General features: G+C 41.6%; 1 protein-coding gene across 1 annotated transcript; it reads right to left on the reverse strand.

Moving 5' to 3' along the window:
* Positions 1 to 10,004: 10,004 nt before the first annotated feature.
* WNT1 (Wnt family member 1) lies at positions 10,005 to 16,959 on the reverse strand. Its single transcript, XM_088479447.1, has 4 exons — positions 16,859 to 16,959; positions 12,916 to 13,175; positions 12,503 to 12,768; positions 10,005 to 10,496 (listed from the first exon to the last, which is right to left on the reverse strand). The coding sequence occupies exons 1-4, from the start codon at positions 16,957 to 16,959 to the stop codon at positions 10,005 to 10,007; spliced, it is 1,119 nt and encodes a 372-aa protein (XP_088335573.1).
* Between the last annotated feature and the right edge of the window lie 630 nt (positions 16,960 to 17,589).

Genomic DNA, 17,589 nt, shown 5'->3' on the forward strand with positions numbered 1-17,589 from the left:
TGTAATTACAGGAGATGAAGCCTGGGTATTCCTTTATGACCCAGAAACAAAGGCCCAATCAAAACAATGGAAACACCCAAGTTCACCTCGGCCGAAAAAGTTTAAATCACAGCGATCCATAAACAAAATTATGGCCACATTCTTCTGGGATTGCCGAGGTGTTATTCTCATCAATTACTTGGAACCAAACCAATCAATCAACAGTGATCAATACATTAATACACTTAAGAAGCTGAAAGAAGCCATCTGCAAAAACAGGTCAACAATTCCACTGTCAAATGTCATCTTATACCACGACAATGCCAGACCTCACACTTCGATGGCAACATATGCGGCCATTGCCAAAATGGGGTGGGCAATAATGCCACATCCACCATAGAGTCCTGATTTGGCCCCTTCTGACATTTATCTGTTTGACCCTCTCAAATACTATCTCCGGGGTCAACATTTTAAAGACATAGAAGTTGTTAAAATCGTCATACGTTCCTGGGTCAAACACCAACCAATGGAATTTTTCCAAAGTGCATTCACAGCTTGGGTTGAGAGGTGGAGAAACTGTTTGAGGGCAGGTGGTGAATTTTTTGAGTAGAGTCATTCTGTTACTAAGACTTCAAAGTATTTTACTGCAAATTTTCAAATCTGTATCTATAATAAAATTTTAGTTGTGAGCATTTAGGCATTACTGTTTGAACAACCCTCGTACATATATATATATATATAATTATATATATACAGCAGCACAACAGCGGCACTCCGGAGACTTGCATGGCAGTGTAAACAGGTGTCTTTTATTCTACGTTTCAGGGTCACCCCCTTCCTCAGGAACACACACAATAACTAAAATGTACAAACAGTGAGTTTAAATACCTTACAGTGCCCATCGTGGTGTCATCCCCCGCAGTCCACCGGCGCTCTGACTGTCCACTTCTGGTCGCTGTGGACTGCGGGGGGTGACACCACGATGGGCACTGTAAGGTATTTAAACTCACTGTTTGTACATTTTTGTTATTGTTATATTTCTATAAGTGAGGTTGGTGACCTCACTCCCAAGCAGCTTCCGCCGTAGGTGTCCACAAAGTTTCTTATGTTGCGCAGGGGCACGCAACCTTCCGCTATTAATATATATATATATATATACACACACCCACACTTATATATACATACAGATAGTGTATATATATATACATACAGATAGTGTATATATATATATTTTATATATATATATATATATATACACATACATACGCTCATATAATATATTTATAATAATGTGTGCGGTGATGGGACAGCAGGCTACCTTTCCTTCAGCTCTCAGGCTGACTGCTCTTTTGCTCCACGGCCCGGCGCCCATGGAAACGCTGAGGCAGGGTAAATGGCTTCTTGAGTGTCCGACTCAGCTGCTATGCCCTGCACGCACTGCAGGGCAGGCAGCCTGGGCTCTTCTCTCTGAGACCAGCCACAGTCTCGCAAGATTTGATGTCATAATCTCATGAGACTGTGACTGTTACTGTAGTGAGACTCCTCGGCAGCAGCTGTAAGAGAACAGATGAGTTGCCGAGGACAGCAGTGGGGACAGTTAAATGTTAGTAGAAGCGACCGGGGATCGGGGACAGTGTGTGGGGCCCCCTATGTGTGGGGGCCTGGGATGACCGCCCCTGTCGCCCAGCCTTTAATCCGGCCCTGACTGTATGTGCTCTGCACATAGCATATGTATATGCGCTCTGCACATAGCACAGTGAACACTCACCCACTTTTTTCAGCACCACAACTGTGGACAGCTCCTCTTGAGACCTTATATACCAGGGGTGGAGAACCTTTTTTCTGTCGAGGGCCATTTTGATATATAACATCATTTGCGGTCCCTCAATGTGATGTCACATGGGGCGGGGCCACAATCACCATTGATAACAGCAATACCCAGAGCATCCTGAGGATTCTCCTGGGAGGTGTAAGGGCAGCAGTGTACCATCAAAAGGGTCCTAAGGATGCTCCTGGCGGCACTGCTGCATAGATTCTGGCTGCAGGGTGCCATTCTGGGCACCCTGCTAGCCAGATGAGGCCAGTAGAAAAAAGCTCTAAGGGCCAGACCAAATGATTCCCCGTGCCTTATACGGCCCCAGGGCCTGAGGTTCCCCATCCCTGTTATATACAGTACTTCAATCCACTGAATATACCAGGGATACATACCACAGGGTATACAATACCCACATATAGCAAAAGGTAAATGTGCAAAAATCGTATATAGCTCATATATATCTATATATATCTACAGTATCTATATAAATACAGACATAAATGTGTATTTTCTCATCTGGCCTCAACACACCATGCAGCGTGATAGTATATATATATACAGTATATAGTACAGAACAGTGGTTGATCACAATATTTGTGTTTGCTAAGGAGGTATAAATCCAGGATTTTCATTTTTGGGGCCTAATTCCGAGTTGTCAGCAGAGCAACTGTGCACCTTGATAAAACGAGATGCGGTCATAATACCGATCGCTGGGATTCTGGGGCTCAGAATGCCGGTGCCAGAATCCCGACACCTGTCAGAATCCCGGCGCTGGCAGCCCGACCAGAAGCATCCCGAAGGTAAGTGTTACAACTCTCGGATGGATTGTGGATGTGGCCCGTATTAGGGAGTTGGCTAGACCTATGCCTGAGGCGCGGAGTCTAATGTGCTGGCGGTATTCACCAGGGACCCTCGCAAGAATGTATGGACTTGGCTGCGTCCGACACACAGGTCGTGGCCCTCAGGTTAGGTTCCCTTATACAGGTGCTGGTGAACACTGGATGAAGTGCAGGAGAATAAACGTAGTCGACAGGCCGGGTCAATACCAAAAGCCGAGACAGTACAAATGGAGCAGACGTAAGCGGGTCACAGGGAGTAGCCAAGGTCAGAAGCAGATATCAGATGCAGTACAGAAGGGTCAGACGATAACGGGGTCACAAACAAGCCAAGTTCAGGATAACAGTACGGCAGGAACGCTGGAGTATGGTATGGAGCCTATACTCTGGCACCTGTGTGCTGCCAGAGACTCCCTTTTATAGGGAGGACTAAAAATCCAGCGCCAAACGCGATTAGCCTTTAGCGTGCCTGCCCCTTTAAATCTTAGAACAGGATGGCGCGAGCGCTCCTAGGAGAGCCATGGCCACCTGTCACAGCCGCTGGGGGGAGCCAGTTTCACTGTGCCACGCACAGCTGGAAGTGGTACTGACTGCAGGCCTGGTAACTCGGGTAATAATGGATGCAGACCATACTCAGTAAAAAATGGGGAATGTCCTGACGCTTCATGATACAAATTGTTGTGGGCAAACTCAGCCCAAGGCAGCAGAGAAACCCAGTCATCTTGACTGGCAGAAACATACATTCGAATAAACTTCTCTAATTCTTGGTTTATTCGTTCCGTCTGGCCATTGTCTGTGGATGGTAGGCCAAAGAGAAGTTTAACTTGATGCCAAAGCACCTGCATAGAGTTCTCCAGAATCTAGAGGTAAATTGTACCTCCCGGTCAGGTCAGAAACAATATCTTTAGGAAACCCGTGCAATCTAAAGATTTCCACAATAAATACTTCCGCTAACTTAGTTGCTGAGGGTAGCCCTTTTAATGGCACAAAGTGAGCAGCATTGGAGAATCTGTCCACAGCCGCCAGGATAGTATTGAACTTGTGAGCCCAAGGAAAATCAGGCACTGGTAGTGGCAACAGAGGACCAGGTGAAGAGTGCGGACGAATCTTGTGCTGAGCACAAACTTGACAGGCTGCTGCAAAATCCTTAACATCTTGACGAACTGTTGGCCACCAATACCCCCTGAGGATTAATTCCAGAGTTCTATTGACTCCTGCATGCCCACTAAAATATGAAGAATGTGCACATTGCAGCAACTTGGATCGGGATTCAGGAGTTACAAATGTCTTCCCTGAGCCCTTGTTATGGTTTTGATCAGCCCCATTGTTAATTGTATTGTATTACAACACTCTCATGCTTATATGCTATGCAAAACTGTTGATGTACTTAAGCTTTTGTTAATTATACAGAAATATGAGAAATATGCCAGTCATTGCTAGCCACTATAATACTGAGCATCATTTACCCCCAACCCTCCCCCCCCCCCGACAAACTCACACATCATGCAATCTGACAAATCACCGATTCCCGTCAAGTTTTATAAATGAACCACATCCTAGAAATGAAGTTGAAAGCAGCCACAAATGAATATAAAAGTAATCAAAATAAATACTTTTATTTACAAAAGAACACAGATTCCTGCAGGGCTATTTACAGGTAATATTAAGCGAGTCTACTTCAAAATATAACTCCCAGATATGGCCTAAGGAAAATATTTGGATGATGTATTAAAAAAAGCACACACATACATTTGGCAATAAAGTAAGACAGGAACAATATCTTTAAAGGACAATTGCAGACAGCAGCTGTATTAGTGACCTGACATCCTAAAGTAGACTCAGAGGCACATTAACCCCAGGATGCTATGCCTGGGTCATAGAGTACAGTAGATAAATACAGTAGTAGTGACATAAAAGGAACAGAAGCATAATTGTCACTTCTATACATTAACCATATTCATTAATATACATATAAATATAAAATATTCAGCAATTTCCAGTGTGGTGTTTTCATTTGTAGAAATGATATGAGTTTCCCTTTGGAGGCAGAATTGTATCTAAGCCAGTAGTTCCCACTTCTGTGTACATGACATACCTGCCCTGTTATGAACATCTTCATGATATACCCTCAATAAATTGCTATAGTGAATAGAAAAGTTTAGAAAAAATGTTGACTTTTGTTAATTCTTTTCCTTTTAAATTTAAATATTGTTTGCAAGTAATCTTAATTAAAAATAAAATGTTGAATGTTTTCTGTCATCTCATTTCTTGTGGTGTGTAAATTGTGAATGTAATGAGCAGACCTAGGGCTTGATTCACTACCAAACACAACTGCGATTACGCACGCAATCGGGTGATTGTTGTGTTCTGCGCATGCGTATGCGTGCGTGAACTAGCTATTGCGATAGGGAATGCGATCCCAGAGGCTATGCAGACCCATCGCAGAGTGATTGACAGAGAGAGGTGACAGGGGGTTGGTCAGGGAAACGCAGGCGTGCCTTTACAGGGGCGTGCATAAATTATCCACTGCGATGCCATACGAGGTCTCATAGCGTGCGTGGTTGTTAGCAATTGCTGGTCAGAGCTTGTGCAAGTGTGCGTGAGGCTGCGATGGTACTCAGTTATACCGATGGTTTCTCTATGCTGCTAAGTATTACGTATGTGTGCAATGTAAAGTGGGCGTCCTTATGTTGTGCTGAGTTTGCATTGCGATCGCAATGGATTAGCATACTATTGCAATATTACGATCCCTAGTGAATCAGGCCCTTGATGAGCAGTCAAAATCCAAAGTCTCTACCTTGCATCTTCCCCATATATAGTACAATACTCTACAGGTAGTGGTGGCACACAATGCTGCTTTTCACCATTGTTATGGCACTATATGCAGACAATGACATAATTGGTATGATAAGAGACATATAGTTGTAAGCTGAAACAATGGCAGAGAGTATTATAAAAGATGTAACATAAGGTCCTACTGAAATGACTGTTATCATAGCTGCATAGAATTTTTTTAATACTTGCTTAACACCTTTCATAGACTCATCCATGCACAGCACCAGGGGCCTAACTAAGTATTTGAAGGCCAAGTAGCAAAAGTTTGTAAGGGCCCCTATGTACCACCCAATGGTAAAATTTTTTATATAACACATGTAACTTTGATAAGGAAGATGGGACCCCTCAGCTCTGGGCCCCATAGCAGCTGCATCCCTTGCACCTATGGTAGTTACGCCCATGCACAGCACAATTATATACGAGGAAAGCCAAAACTAAGTCAGAAATCAGTGCTATTATTACACGCCTCTTAAAGTTAATTGGTATCTTTCCTTGATGCCCATTGTGGTACCTACAGAAAAGATAAATCACAATGTATGCTCCCTCCATCATAGACACATATCCTTTTACATCTCAAAGTGATTTATAATATATCCAGCCGGGCATGAGAGGAAGGGGTTTATGTATGATGTGTAGTCACTGAACCACAGCTAATAATGCTTAAAGGGGAACTTTTATAAAATTACAAGCAAATAATATAATTCTTACAGTAAAATAATACATTATTTTAATTTTGCTCAAACATAGGGCCTGATTCAGAGCCGCTCAGAAGCGGCCGCTCGTTCGTTCCGTGCGATGTTTGCACAACTGCGCATGCATATGGATCGTAATACGCATGCACGAACCAGTCAGTGCGGCCGAAAATCGTTTGTTCGCTAAATAGCGAATGCCTGCTATTTTGAGTGACAGGATGAGGCGTTTATGGGTGGTAACAGGGGAAGGTGCTTGAAAACGGGGAGTGGAGATCCGAACACAGGCGTGCTTAAAAGTCAAAACGAGCATTTTATGGGTGTGCATAATTAATACAGCAGCGTCATTGACCACGTCACTGGGTTATTTTATAGTCAGAACTGCTCGCAAGATTGCGGTAGGAAAAACCAACCACAAGAATAGCGAGCAGTTCATACACTGGTCGATGAACTCGATTAATCTAATAAATAGTGGACATGACGTAGGATGCGACCGGCCAGGTGGCGTAGTTTTAAATAAAACGACCGCATGTTTGGTTCGCTCGTTCAGACCTAGAGGCATGAACAGACCGCAAAGAGCGAACGGTTCATTTGAATAGCCACCCCTTTTTTCTGAACGAGCGGGCGCAAATAGCGTCCGGCTCTGAATGAGGTCCATAATCCCAAACATCATTAAAAAAATGTGTCAGACTTTGCAACAAACTTATACTCATAGTATAACTGGTTTTAGAATTCAGTCTAGGCAACTGCTGGGGTCCGGTCTTATAAGATCTGACACCAGCGAAAGCCACAAATTCAACTTGATCCAAGTACATAATAATATATATATATATATATATATATATATATATACACATGTTCCCAGAATGGCACTCCTATCTCACAAAGATCCATATAATAACCCCACTGGGACTGAATGAGGATATACCCAGTCCCAGTGGGGTTATCATATGGATCTGTATGAGATAGGAGTGCCGTTCTGGGAGCATGTGTATTTGTTATTCACTATGACTGGCACCCTATGAAGCTGCAGCAAGTGTGGAATGACAGCCTTTGAGGACATTATATATATATATATATATATATATATATAAATCCACAATACCGCTGGCACTCACGCTAGACAATAATATTACTCCAAGAAAAACGGCACTAGGACACCTTCATATATGCAAAAAATGTATTGTAAAAGATCGATGTTTCAGAGCTCCCGCCCCGTCGTCATTTGTGTATGGTCCTGACGACGGGGAGGGAGCTCCGAAATGTTGATCTTTTACAATACATTTTTTTGCCTATATGAAGGTGTCCTAGTGCCATTTTTCTTGGAGCAATATATATATATATATATATATATATACACACACATGTACACAAACACGCACATATATAGTATAACACTCCGGCACTCTAACAATCTTTAGTAAAGTGCCCAGGTGCCTTCCGTACACATCACTGTGCACATGTACATATATCACCACTGGTGGCACTGACGGGATTTCCAAAGCACACAAAGCCACGCTGAAAAAGCAGCACTCATTGGTCTTACACAATTACAGGTAGCCCCTATATTTCACTATTTATCAATCAGTCACTGAGGTATTACAAATGAGAACATTAAGAAACTGTTATTTTACTGTTATATATATATTATTAATTTTCCAAATCATAGTATCTTTCAAATAATTATGGAACCTGTTTCAAATCAGTATTTTTTTCACTTTAAGTTCATACCTAAATACAGTATATATTATTGTAAGTATTTGCGAATACTGTATAGTAAAAGTAAGTACTTCTGTCTTACAAAGAATATAGGCCCTCATTCAGAGCCACTCGCTAGCGGCAGTACGCTCGTTCCGAGCGATGTTCGCACATCTGCGCATGCGTACGGTTTTTAGTACGCATGCGCGAACCAGTCAGTCCGGCCGAAAATCATTTGTACGCAATATAGCGAGTGCCTGCTATTTTGAGTGACAGAATGAGGAGTATGTGGGTGGTAACAGGGGAAGGTGCTTGAAAACGGGGAGTGGAGATCCGATCGCAGGCGTGCTTAAAGGTCAAAACGGGCGTTTTATGGGTGTGCATAATTAATATAGCAGCGTCAATGACCACGTCACTTGGTTTTTTTTAACTCAGAACTGCTCGCAAAATAGCGGTTGAAAAAACCAACCACAAGAATAGCGAGCAGTTCATATCCTGTTCGATGTACTCGATTAATCTAATAAATAGCGGACATGACGTATGGTGCGAGCGGCCAGGGGGCGTTTTTAAGAAATAAAAGTGCGTATGTTTTGCTCGCTCGTTCAGACTTAGAGGTGTGAACAGACTGCAATGTGCGAAAGGATCATTTGCATAGCCACCCCTTGTTTTTGAACGAACGAACGCAAATAGCGAACGGCTCTGAATGAGGGCCATTGTGTCAGTTCTGACTACTAAATATGCCACAGTCTTTTAGGAGAATTAAGGAAACATTGTAAGGAGGAAACAAATAAGACTACACAAGTGCATTTGCATAAATAATTTGTGCTAGGTATGTTAAGTAGGGAAACTCCTCACAACTGATGGCATTCCGTGACAAGTTTTAATTTCTTCTGCATCAGGCTTGCCTGGTGTAGGTTCTATACAGAGGTTTGTTTGGCCCACTACATAAAGCTTGCGAATGACATTCAGCTATTGGTAACACAGCCTCTTAATTTTTGTTCCCACCACTTGTCCAGCTGAGAGAGTAAATAAAACCTTCTTTGTCATATTCAGATCCTAATATTATTCCCAGTGGGGTATTCTGTCATTATGTTTCTCGTTGACAAATATTCATTCATGTTTTAATCTAGCACACTCCTACAGGAGCTGCAGTTGCATTCAGTAGTTCATTCTTTCCCTATCATTGGTTACTCTCCATGCCACTATCCTGAGCTAAGTTCCTTGGGAGTCCCTAGATCTCAGACATACAGGGCCAAATGTAATAGGGTAAGTTAGAGTTTAGCAGTAAACGCTCACATTGGTCGAGTTGTATCTTCAAAATGGGAAAACATCTGGATGAGATTTTAAATTGTGAGAGTTTTTTTGAGTCTGAAAAACATGAAAGTTTGTTCTGTTGTTTATTCTCGGACAGTGACCGAGTTTAAAAAGTGTGAGAAAACTCTCGCATTTTCTAAACTCTCACGCTATTACATTTTGGCCCACAGGCTTTGTTCCACTTTTTGCCCTTAGCACCTCTGCTCCATATCACAGGCTGCAAAACTGCTGAGGCTAATGCTTAGACTGTGTGATAGGTAACAGTAGCCTTCTCTGCAAAACTGGAATTATGTTACCTTCAGGAAAGATCCCGTCTTACAGTTCATTGTTGAGTATATTAGTTGTCCTGTTTCCAAGTAGATGAACAATATAACATACTGTATGTATTGCTCAACTTGTATCTATCGTTTTACTTGAGGTACCTTGGTTTGGAATTAATCCCTATGTTTCACTTACATGAGTTTTTGCAAATAAAACTGTCATCAGTGCAAGATTATCAGTGCTATCTGAACAACTCTTTAAGTACAGCATAAGTATAGTGACTAGAGTGCTATACAGTTCTTTAGGGTACCTTTACCTTATATGTACAGATTTTTAATGAGGGATTGAATGAGGGATTGAAGAACTCAAGGCTAAAACGGAGCTGTGCATGTTTCAGTTTTTAAGTTATTTTAGAGCAGTATCTCATGTCCGGTTTCTTCTGTGTGGGAGGTCAGGCTTAGAGCTTTACTGTGCTAGTGCTGTTTGTTGACTTGTAGACACACTGCTGCTGCTCCTAGCCTTTCAATTGAAAGCAAAATTCTAGTCCGCTCATTGCAGAGTCTAGCAGAGCAAATGTCACAAGCACTCATGGACCACTTGCGTAGTAGTGCAGTTTAGACAGGTGACATGACAACACCAGTGGAAGGTACAGTGACAGCGTTCAGTAATTTTTTCAGATCGACTTCTGTAACCGCGTCCACAGCACAGGAGTTCACAGCCATCCAAACCTAAGGAGGTGCTGTTACACAGTCTCCCAGTTGTACCTGGAGTTCCAGTCTTTTCACTGTGGCTGCAGAAGTTTGGGGACTTCTCAAAGTATACAAGATCTTTAGAAGAAGGCATTGCATGGGTGGGGTTTTCGGGTTCCAGGTGTGGGAGGTCACTTCGTGAACCACCACGGTTACTGCCATTGTTACTATAAGTGACCCTGGAGGCGCCATCAAAACGATCTTTCAAGGTATCCCCAACTGCTCGGAATGGGGGGAGCCGCATCCAACAGGTACGGAGAGAACAGGATCCTGACATTCCATGACACTTACACTCCTGGCGCATCTCTGATAACACTGTCTGCAAGACAACAACATACTTACATAATGCACTATATGTGGTACAGTATATGCAAAATTATTTATTTACATTTCTTCATTTTGTCAGTGAATGAAACTCACTAAAGTAACTGTGTTTATGCAAATACATGTTTCATAGTTATGTTATTATAAGGAAATGAACTTCTTTAAAGGAGGTTAAAATAAAAGCTATATCATACAATCCGAAGAACAGGGCAATCACTGTGTTAAGCAATCAGTTTGAAGCACCCTTATCATTGTTCTTGTCTTTTCAGATAAGACCTTATCTATTCTATAAAACTGAAGGGTGATAAAAATTGTGTCATCATGTTTGAGCACATGTGCATGTCACATGCTGTGAGAGCCAGGGCGTGCGCCGCAGGCTCCCACCGCAGTGACAGACAGTAGAGATGGGCAGAGCAACTCACAATACTGAGTTGAGCCACATGGCTCAACTCAGTGGTGTGTCTCGAGACAGTGTCTCGGAACACGGCTCTTTAGATACTGCAGCGCTGTAGCAAGCAGGGGAGCCAGCTACTCTGAGTGAGTCGCTGACAGCTCCACCTCCCACGCCCTAGCACTGGAGATCTTGCTTCTGCACTGACACTCCTGACTCAGTGCACTCCCCCTGAGCCTTGACAATAGCAGCGCGACTCAGTGAGTCGCTGACAGTTCCGCCCCCAGCAGCATAGCACTGCAGATCATGTTTCTGCACTGACTCTCCCGAGTCAGTGCACACACCCAGAGCCCTGGCAGTAGCAGCGCGACTCACTGAGTTGCTGACAGCTCCACCCCCTACACTTCTGATCCAAGTCCGACTCAACATACTTCTGCACTGGGCCCAGGCGGTTGCAGCTCCCGCTGACAGAGAGGCTAGACACTGAGGTGAGTGTTTCAACACACCAAACGTTGAGTGACTCGAATCATTTGAACAGCTGAATGATTCGAGTAATTGTGTTGAGACACTCACTCAGTAGCCATCTCTAATGGACAGACCACTAAGAGAAGAGGACCATGAACACAGGGGGCAAGTATAACAGAATGTAACTGGTTGGGGACGGGGAGGGGCAGAGGGTGTCGGCTGAGGTGAGCCAGATGATGCCGGGTCCATTTACTAGTTCTATATTAACCTGCTATAATTTCCTGGACCCCACATCTATCTGCAATACACCACTGCTACACTGTAGGTAGGAGTACTTTACTTTCTAATGAGACATTTATTTACAGGGAAGTAGGGATATAGGGAGGGAATAGAAGGGACCACTAAGGACCATTGATGGTTTCCTGTTATGTGCAAATAAATCTACTGACTCCCACAGAAAGGTCATTATCTAAAGGAAACTCCTACATTACCACCAATGAGTATAAAAAATTAGTTATCATTATCTACAGATCACAGGTTATCAGTCCTTATATTGTTTTTTAAGAAACTTAAGGGCCTATTTATCAAGTAATACTTGCAGGATATCCCCCCAAAACATCTGATATCTCCAATATCTGTGGTCCCCTCCATTGCCAACAGCATTCACAGCTCCCAAAGGTTTCTATGGGAGCTGTGAAGCTGTCAGATTTACCAAGCTCAGCAATGCAGAGCATTCCAATGTTTGGCCAAGATAGGTAACGCCAACTCCAGATGGCATTATCCTGTTGTAGCCTATGAGCTACTAATTAGCACAAATTACCAGGAGAGGGAACAGCAGACTGCACATGCGCATAACAGTCCTGGATCACGATATGGAAGTGAAATGATTGCCTTTGGGATCATTTCACTTCTTTACACATCATAGGGTTAGGATCCATTCGAAGCTCCTACCCAGTATCCCTGCATGTAGTTTTTAGTACATTTGGGCGAATATAAATGTCTTATTGCCACGAATAGCAATAACTGGTAAATATGCCCCTTACAGTCGGTCATAGTGTAAATATTGTGATTTTTATTCCATTTTCCATAATAAGTGAGAAATATAGCATGAAGAACAGTAATTGCAAAGCACTTTCTGTACTTACCATCCTGCCTGCTTGGTTATTGTGTAGGTTCACCAAATATTTTAGGTCTCTCCCTCTTTCACTGGAGTCAACAAACTCTTTTCCAATGAACCTTCCAAAGTCAATGTTGTCGCTACAACCTCCCCAGTGCCAATCTGGACCCCCAGGGCCCCGACGCCTGTAATCGCAGGAGCAGGACTCAATAGAGCCCTCAGAACAGGACCGAGCCACGGAATGGGTCACACCAGCGCTAGTGATGGCAAACACAAAAGCTGTCTCCCTGCAGCCTGTGATAGAGGGTGAGAAGTGTTACCATGAGCACAATCACACACACACGGATGATTGGCATCATTTAACAAAACATGTCACTTGGCACCTGCCACCTTTTCACTTCCTACACCTCTGAATTCTACAACATTCTCCCCAGTTCTTACCTCTGTTGACAATTTTCCCAAACACATGATTTCCAGGTCCTGTGGGGCAGTTCCAACGACGGTTCCGGAACTGCCACTTGCACTCTCTGATGGCACTGTGAAGCCCTCGGGTGATACTTTGGAGGATTCCTGGGTTTTGACGGATTAGACGTCTCTGTCTTCTACTTAAAAGCTGAAGACTTGGGTCCAACAACAGAGGAACTGGCTCTATATCTGATCCAGGGAGCACATTGCCAGTGGAGGCAGCATTCACTATACCCCTGAAAGACACAAAGACTATTAGGACACTGGAACAATGTAATTAATAAATGAAAACTACTAACATATATAGATTAGATGAACATATGGTATTGTTTTTTATTGCATTACAATATACAATATATGAACACAACTGCATTCTCAATGAAAGTATGTATCTACAGATACAAGAGAATTATAGTAGGACTATCATGCTCTGCAATCACCAGTAAGCCATTAAATGTATCACATCTACATAGCCTCTGCTGTGCTTACTCTGTGGGTAGCCATGTACTTTCGTCTATGTGTATATATGGAGGTATAATTTAGTGTATTATGTTACCATGGTTGTGATTATATCTAAATCAAATGATGAGACACATAAGGGAAAATAAGATGGCTATTTTACGTGTTCATATTAATTAAATTGATCACAAAAAAATTTATTTTAGTTATACATGTTAATACAGTCTAAATATACAGTTCTGTTTGGTACTGAAAAAAATAATAATGCAATATTACAGAAATATAATAAATATCAAAGCACATAAATTACTTAGGGGGAGATTTACCAACGTTTGGAGAAAGATAAAGGGGAGAGAAATAAAGTACCAACCAATTAGATCCTAACTGTCATTTTTCAAACAGAGCCTGTTAAGTGACAGAAGCTGATTGGTTGGTACTTTTGCTCTCTCCACTTTATCTCCTAGCTCTTATAAATCTCCAAAATTTTAAATAACCCTTTAAAATGACTCAATTAACTGGTAATTCCATTTTTAAATTTAAATAAAACAGTATCATAAAAGCTGCATCTAATAGTGTTTCTGTCCTGGAAACGTTACAATGTCATTGTCATGTAATAACAACAAAATATAACATTCATTAAGACATATAGGGGGAGATGTACTAAGCCTTGAAAAGTGATAAAGTCAGCTCCTGTCACTTCACAGGCTGTGTTTGAAAAATGGCAGTTACTGTAGGTGCTGACTGGTTGGTACTTTATCACTCTCCACTCTATCACTTTTAAAGGCATAGTGCATCTCCTCCATAGAAGAGAGATCAAATTATATGTATCAATTTTTAAAAAACAACCTAACCTAAGCAGGTAATGGTGCATACCTTCAGTAGCACATTATTATTAATGGTATTATTATACTAGAAGCCATGCAATAAAGCACATAGGCCATATGCTACATAACTAAAGTATACACAATAGTTTAATCTAAAAGAGACAGGAGACACACAGTAGATGGTGTATAATTGATGTAACAGTTCTTAAATTAGATGTTTAATTGCCAAAGCTACATAGGTGACACTGCTTAGTGAATTTAAATATACCATAACACTGGTAACAGCACAGAAATGCCAGTCACTAATGGCTTCATTAATATTGTTGGCTGATAATGCATCTACCTTACAATAGCCAAAATCTATATTTGTTATTACATTACCCTATGTGCAAAATGTTCCCCACACAGCTTAAGCAGGGTACACACTGGAGCGATGCCAGGCCGATATGCCGTTTTGTGATGACATATCTCCTACATCGCTCAGTTTGTAAGCATGTTTGCGCGAATCCCACAGTCAATAGCGACAGTCACCAGGTTTGATGTGCTACACATCAAACCTAGTGATATCGCTAGCGGCCAGTGGATTGTTAATGAACGATGCAATGGTGTTTGTTAAGTCGTTCATTAAAGTCGTCCAGTGTGGACGCACAATTACTGTTGACGGGCATTTGTTCCGATGTCTGAATGAATGCCCGAAGCTCCAGTGTGTACCTAGCTTAAGACTTTAGGCTTATTAGAGCTGGGTCATTCTTGTATATATATTATTTGTGTCATGACATGATACCCTCTATGAACAGCACTGAAAAATATGTCAGCTCTTTATAAACAAATGATAATAATAATAATAATAATAATAATAATATAAATGTATGTTGCATGCAGGTGATGTGCACTGTTATACTGGATATAGATTAGGAACACTATTATATGAATTAGTTAAGACATAAGGCCAAATGTAATAGTGTGTGATTTGGCAAAGTTGTAGATTTTTTCTCCCCATATGAGTTAAAGCAGTTATTATTTTAAAGGTAAAACAGGTTGGTTTTGCCTTAAGACAATCTCTACTTTAAATTCTGTAGCAAAATTGCTGAAAAATTACCACTGCTGCCAAATCACACTGCTCTGCAATTGTCCCTTAATGTTGCAAGATGTGAGATGTTATTTACTGTAAATGCAGCTTAGATACCCTAATACATTGGGCAAGATGAAGCATATGTTTTGATGGATGCAGATAAGGTAAATATTATATTTGATAGCTGGTTAAGTACATTGTTGAATTGAATGCATGTCAGGTGAGTACATTGTTTTATTGGATACAGGTTAGGCACATCCTTATATTGGATGTAGGTTAGGTGCACTATTATACTGGATGCAAGAGAGGTCACCAGCTATATCAGATAAAATAAAGTGCATGCTTTATAGAATGATATAAGGTACACTGTTATATTTGATGTATTTGAAGAACTCTTATTGGATGACATACGGTGCACTTTTATACTGGATAACATAAGGTGCATGATTATATTGTGTGGATGTTAGGTACACTAATACTTTGGATGCTGATTAGGATGCATTTTCATATTTTATGGAGATTAGGTATACAGGTATATGAATTTATGTTAAATTCACTATTATAATGGATACAGGTGCAGTTCATTATTATAGTGGATATAAGTTAGGTACACTGTTATATTGAGGTTAGGCCCTGTAATAATGAATTGACATTAAATGCACTGTCATAGTAAATATAGGATAGTATAGTGGATGTAATACATGTGCACTGGTTAACTAGATACAAGTTGCCATAGATGGATTGCTATTCTGTATGCAAGGTATGTGCAGAGGTAAAATGGATACAGGTTACTGTAGATAGATTGTTATCCTGGATGTAAGGTATGCACACTGGTAAACTGAATACCGGTTACCATAGATGGATTGTTATGCAGGATGTAAGATATGTTCACTGGTAAACCTGATACAGGTTAGAGGGGTGTTATGCAGAATGTAAGGTTTGTTCATTGGTAAACTGGATACAGGTTAGGGGCATGTTATGCTGAATGTACAGTAAGGTATGGTCACTGGTAAACTGGATACACCTTATATGGAATGCACTGTTATCCTAAAGGTATGTTGTTATATGAAAATTAAATACACAGTCATACTTCATACAGATTATATACATTGTTCTATAAATGCAATATTGTACTACATACAATATTTGCAGTGATAGCATGTTAGATGCTTTAGTATAATAGGTACAGATATAGTTTTTAATGATACAGAATTGGGAACATTAGGTACATTGCATTAGACATATGTTAGATACATAGTTGTATTAGGTGATTGTCTCATAATATGTCTATATCTATGTGTAAATGCCGAATAATTAGTTGCCTTATTATTGCCAAAGTACAGTGCACAATGAACACAAATTGCATAGATTATAAAGTTGTTTCTGAATATTCAACGTTTTCACAAAATATACACAGTGATATGTACCTTTTTTAAATGTTATAATGCATTTAGTACAGTGCCAACAGCCGGGCACTTTTAGCGGAACGCATGTAGGGAGACCTGGACTATGAGCTCGTGTAATAATACATTTAATGAATACGTCGCAAGCAGGTATCACTCACCACCATTTACCGCTATTATTCACAGCCATCGTATTGGACAGCGAGGAGAAAGCCAAAACCCACAACGTCTTAAGTCCGACCAGGAAAGTGAGGATCCTCATATCTGCAGCCGTAGGGTTCTGCAGGTAGCTGAGCAGGTGTAGGGATCTGCAGGTGGCTCAGCAGATGTAGGGCTCTGCAGGGTGGTCACTGGTGGCCCCAGCTCATACCACGTACACCTGTGAACTTCTCAGTGAGAATGACTGTCAGTGGGCTGCCGGCTGAACAAGGTCAGGAATTACTTGGAGATGTGTCTTGCAGTTTGGAGTTGCCGGGATGACTATTACGGCCGGACCAGTCCTGGATGTGAGACTCCTGGTGCCCAGCGCTGCGACACATGGGAAGATGCACGGGAACCAGAGCAGTGCTCAGCTTTTGCTAACAATGAGGACCCAGGGACATGTCCTACCCCTACTGAGTAGGTGACACAACGGTCAGGAGCTGTCTTTCCATCAGAGAAGGCCAAAGAGAAAGAAGGTGGAGAGAGAGATTAATACCCTTAATGGCCATAGAGACCAGCTCAGTCATTGTACAATTCCTCCCCAATCCTTCTCTGCATGACAGCCACTAAATCCAACGCAGAGGGGGCAATCCTCCCACCCCCACATCTTCACATTTTACTTCTTCTACTATGTTGAAAAAAAAAATCAGAGCCAGAGGAAGCTTTTTATGTCCTTCCAATAACTCAACAA

This window comes from Taudactylus pleione, unplaced genomic scaffold (assembly GCF_031769625.1).
Source record: "Taudactylus pleione unplaced genomic scaffold, aTauple2 ptg000005l, whole genome shotgun sequence".
Lineage (NCBI taxonomy): Eukaryota > Metazoa > Chordata > Amphibia > Anura > Myobatrachidae > Taudactylus > Taudactylus pleione.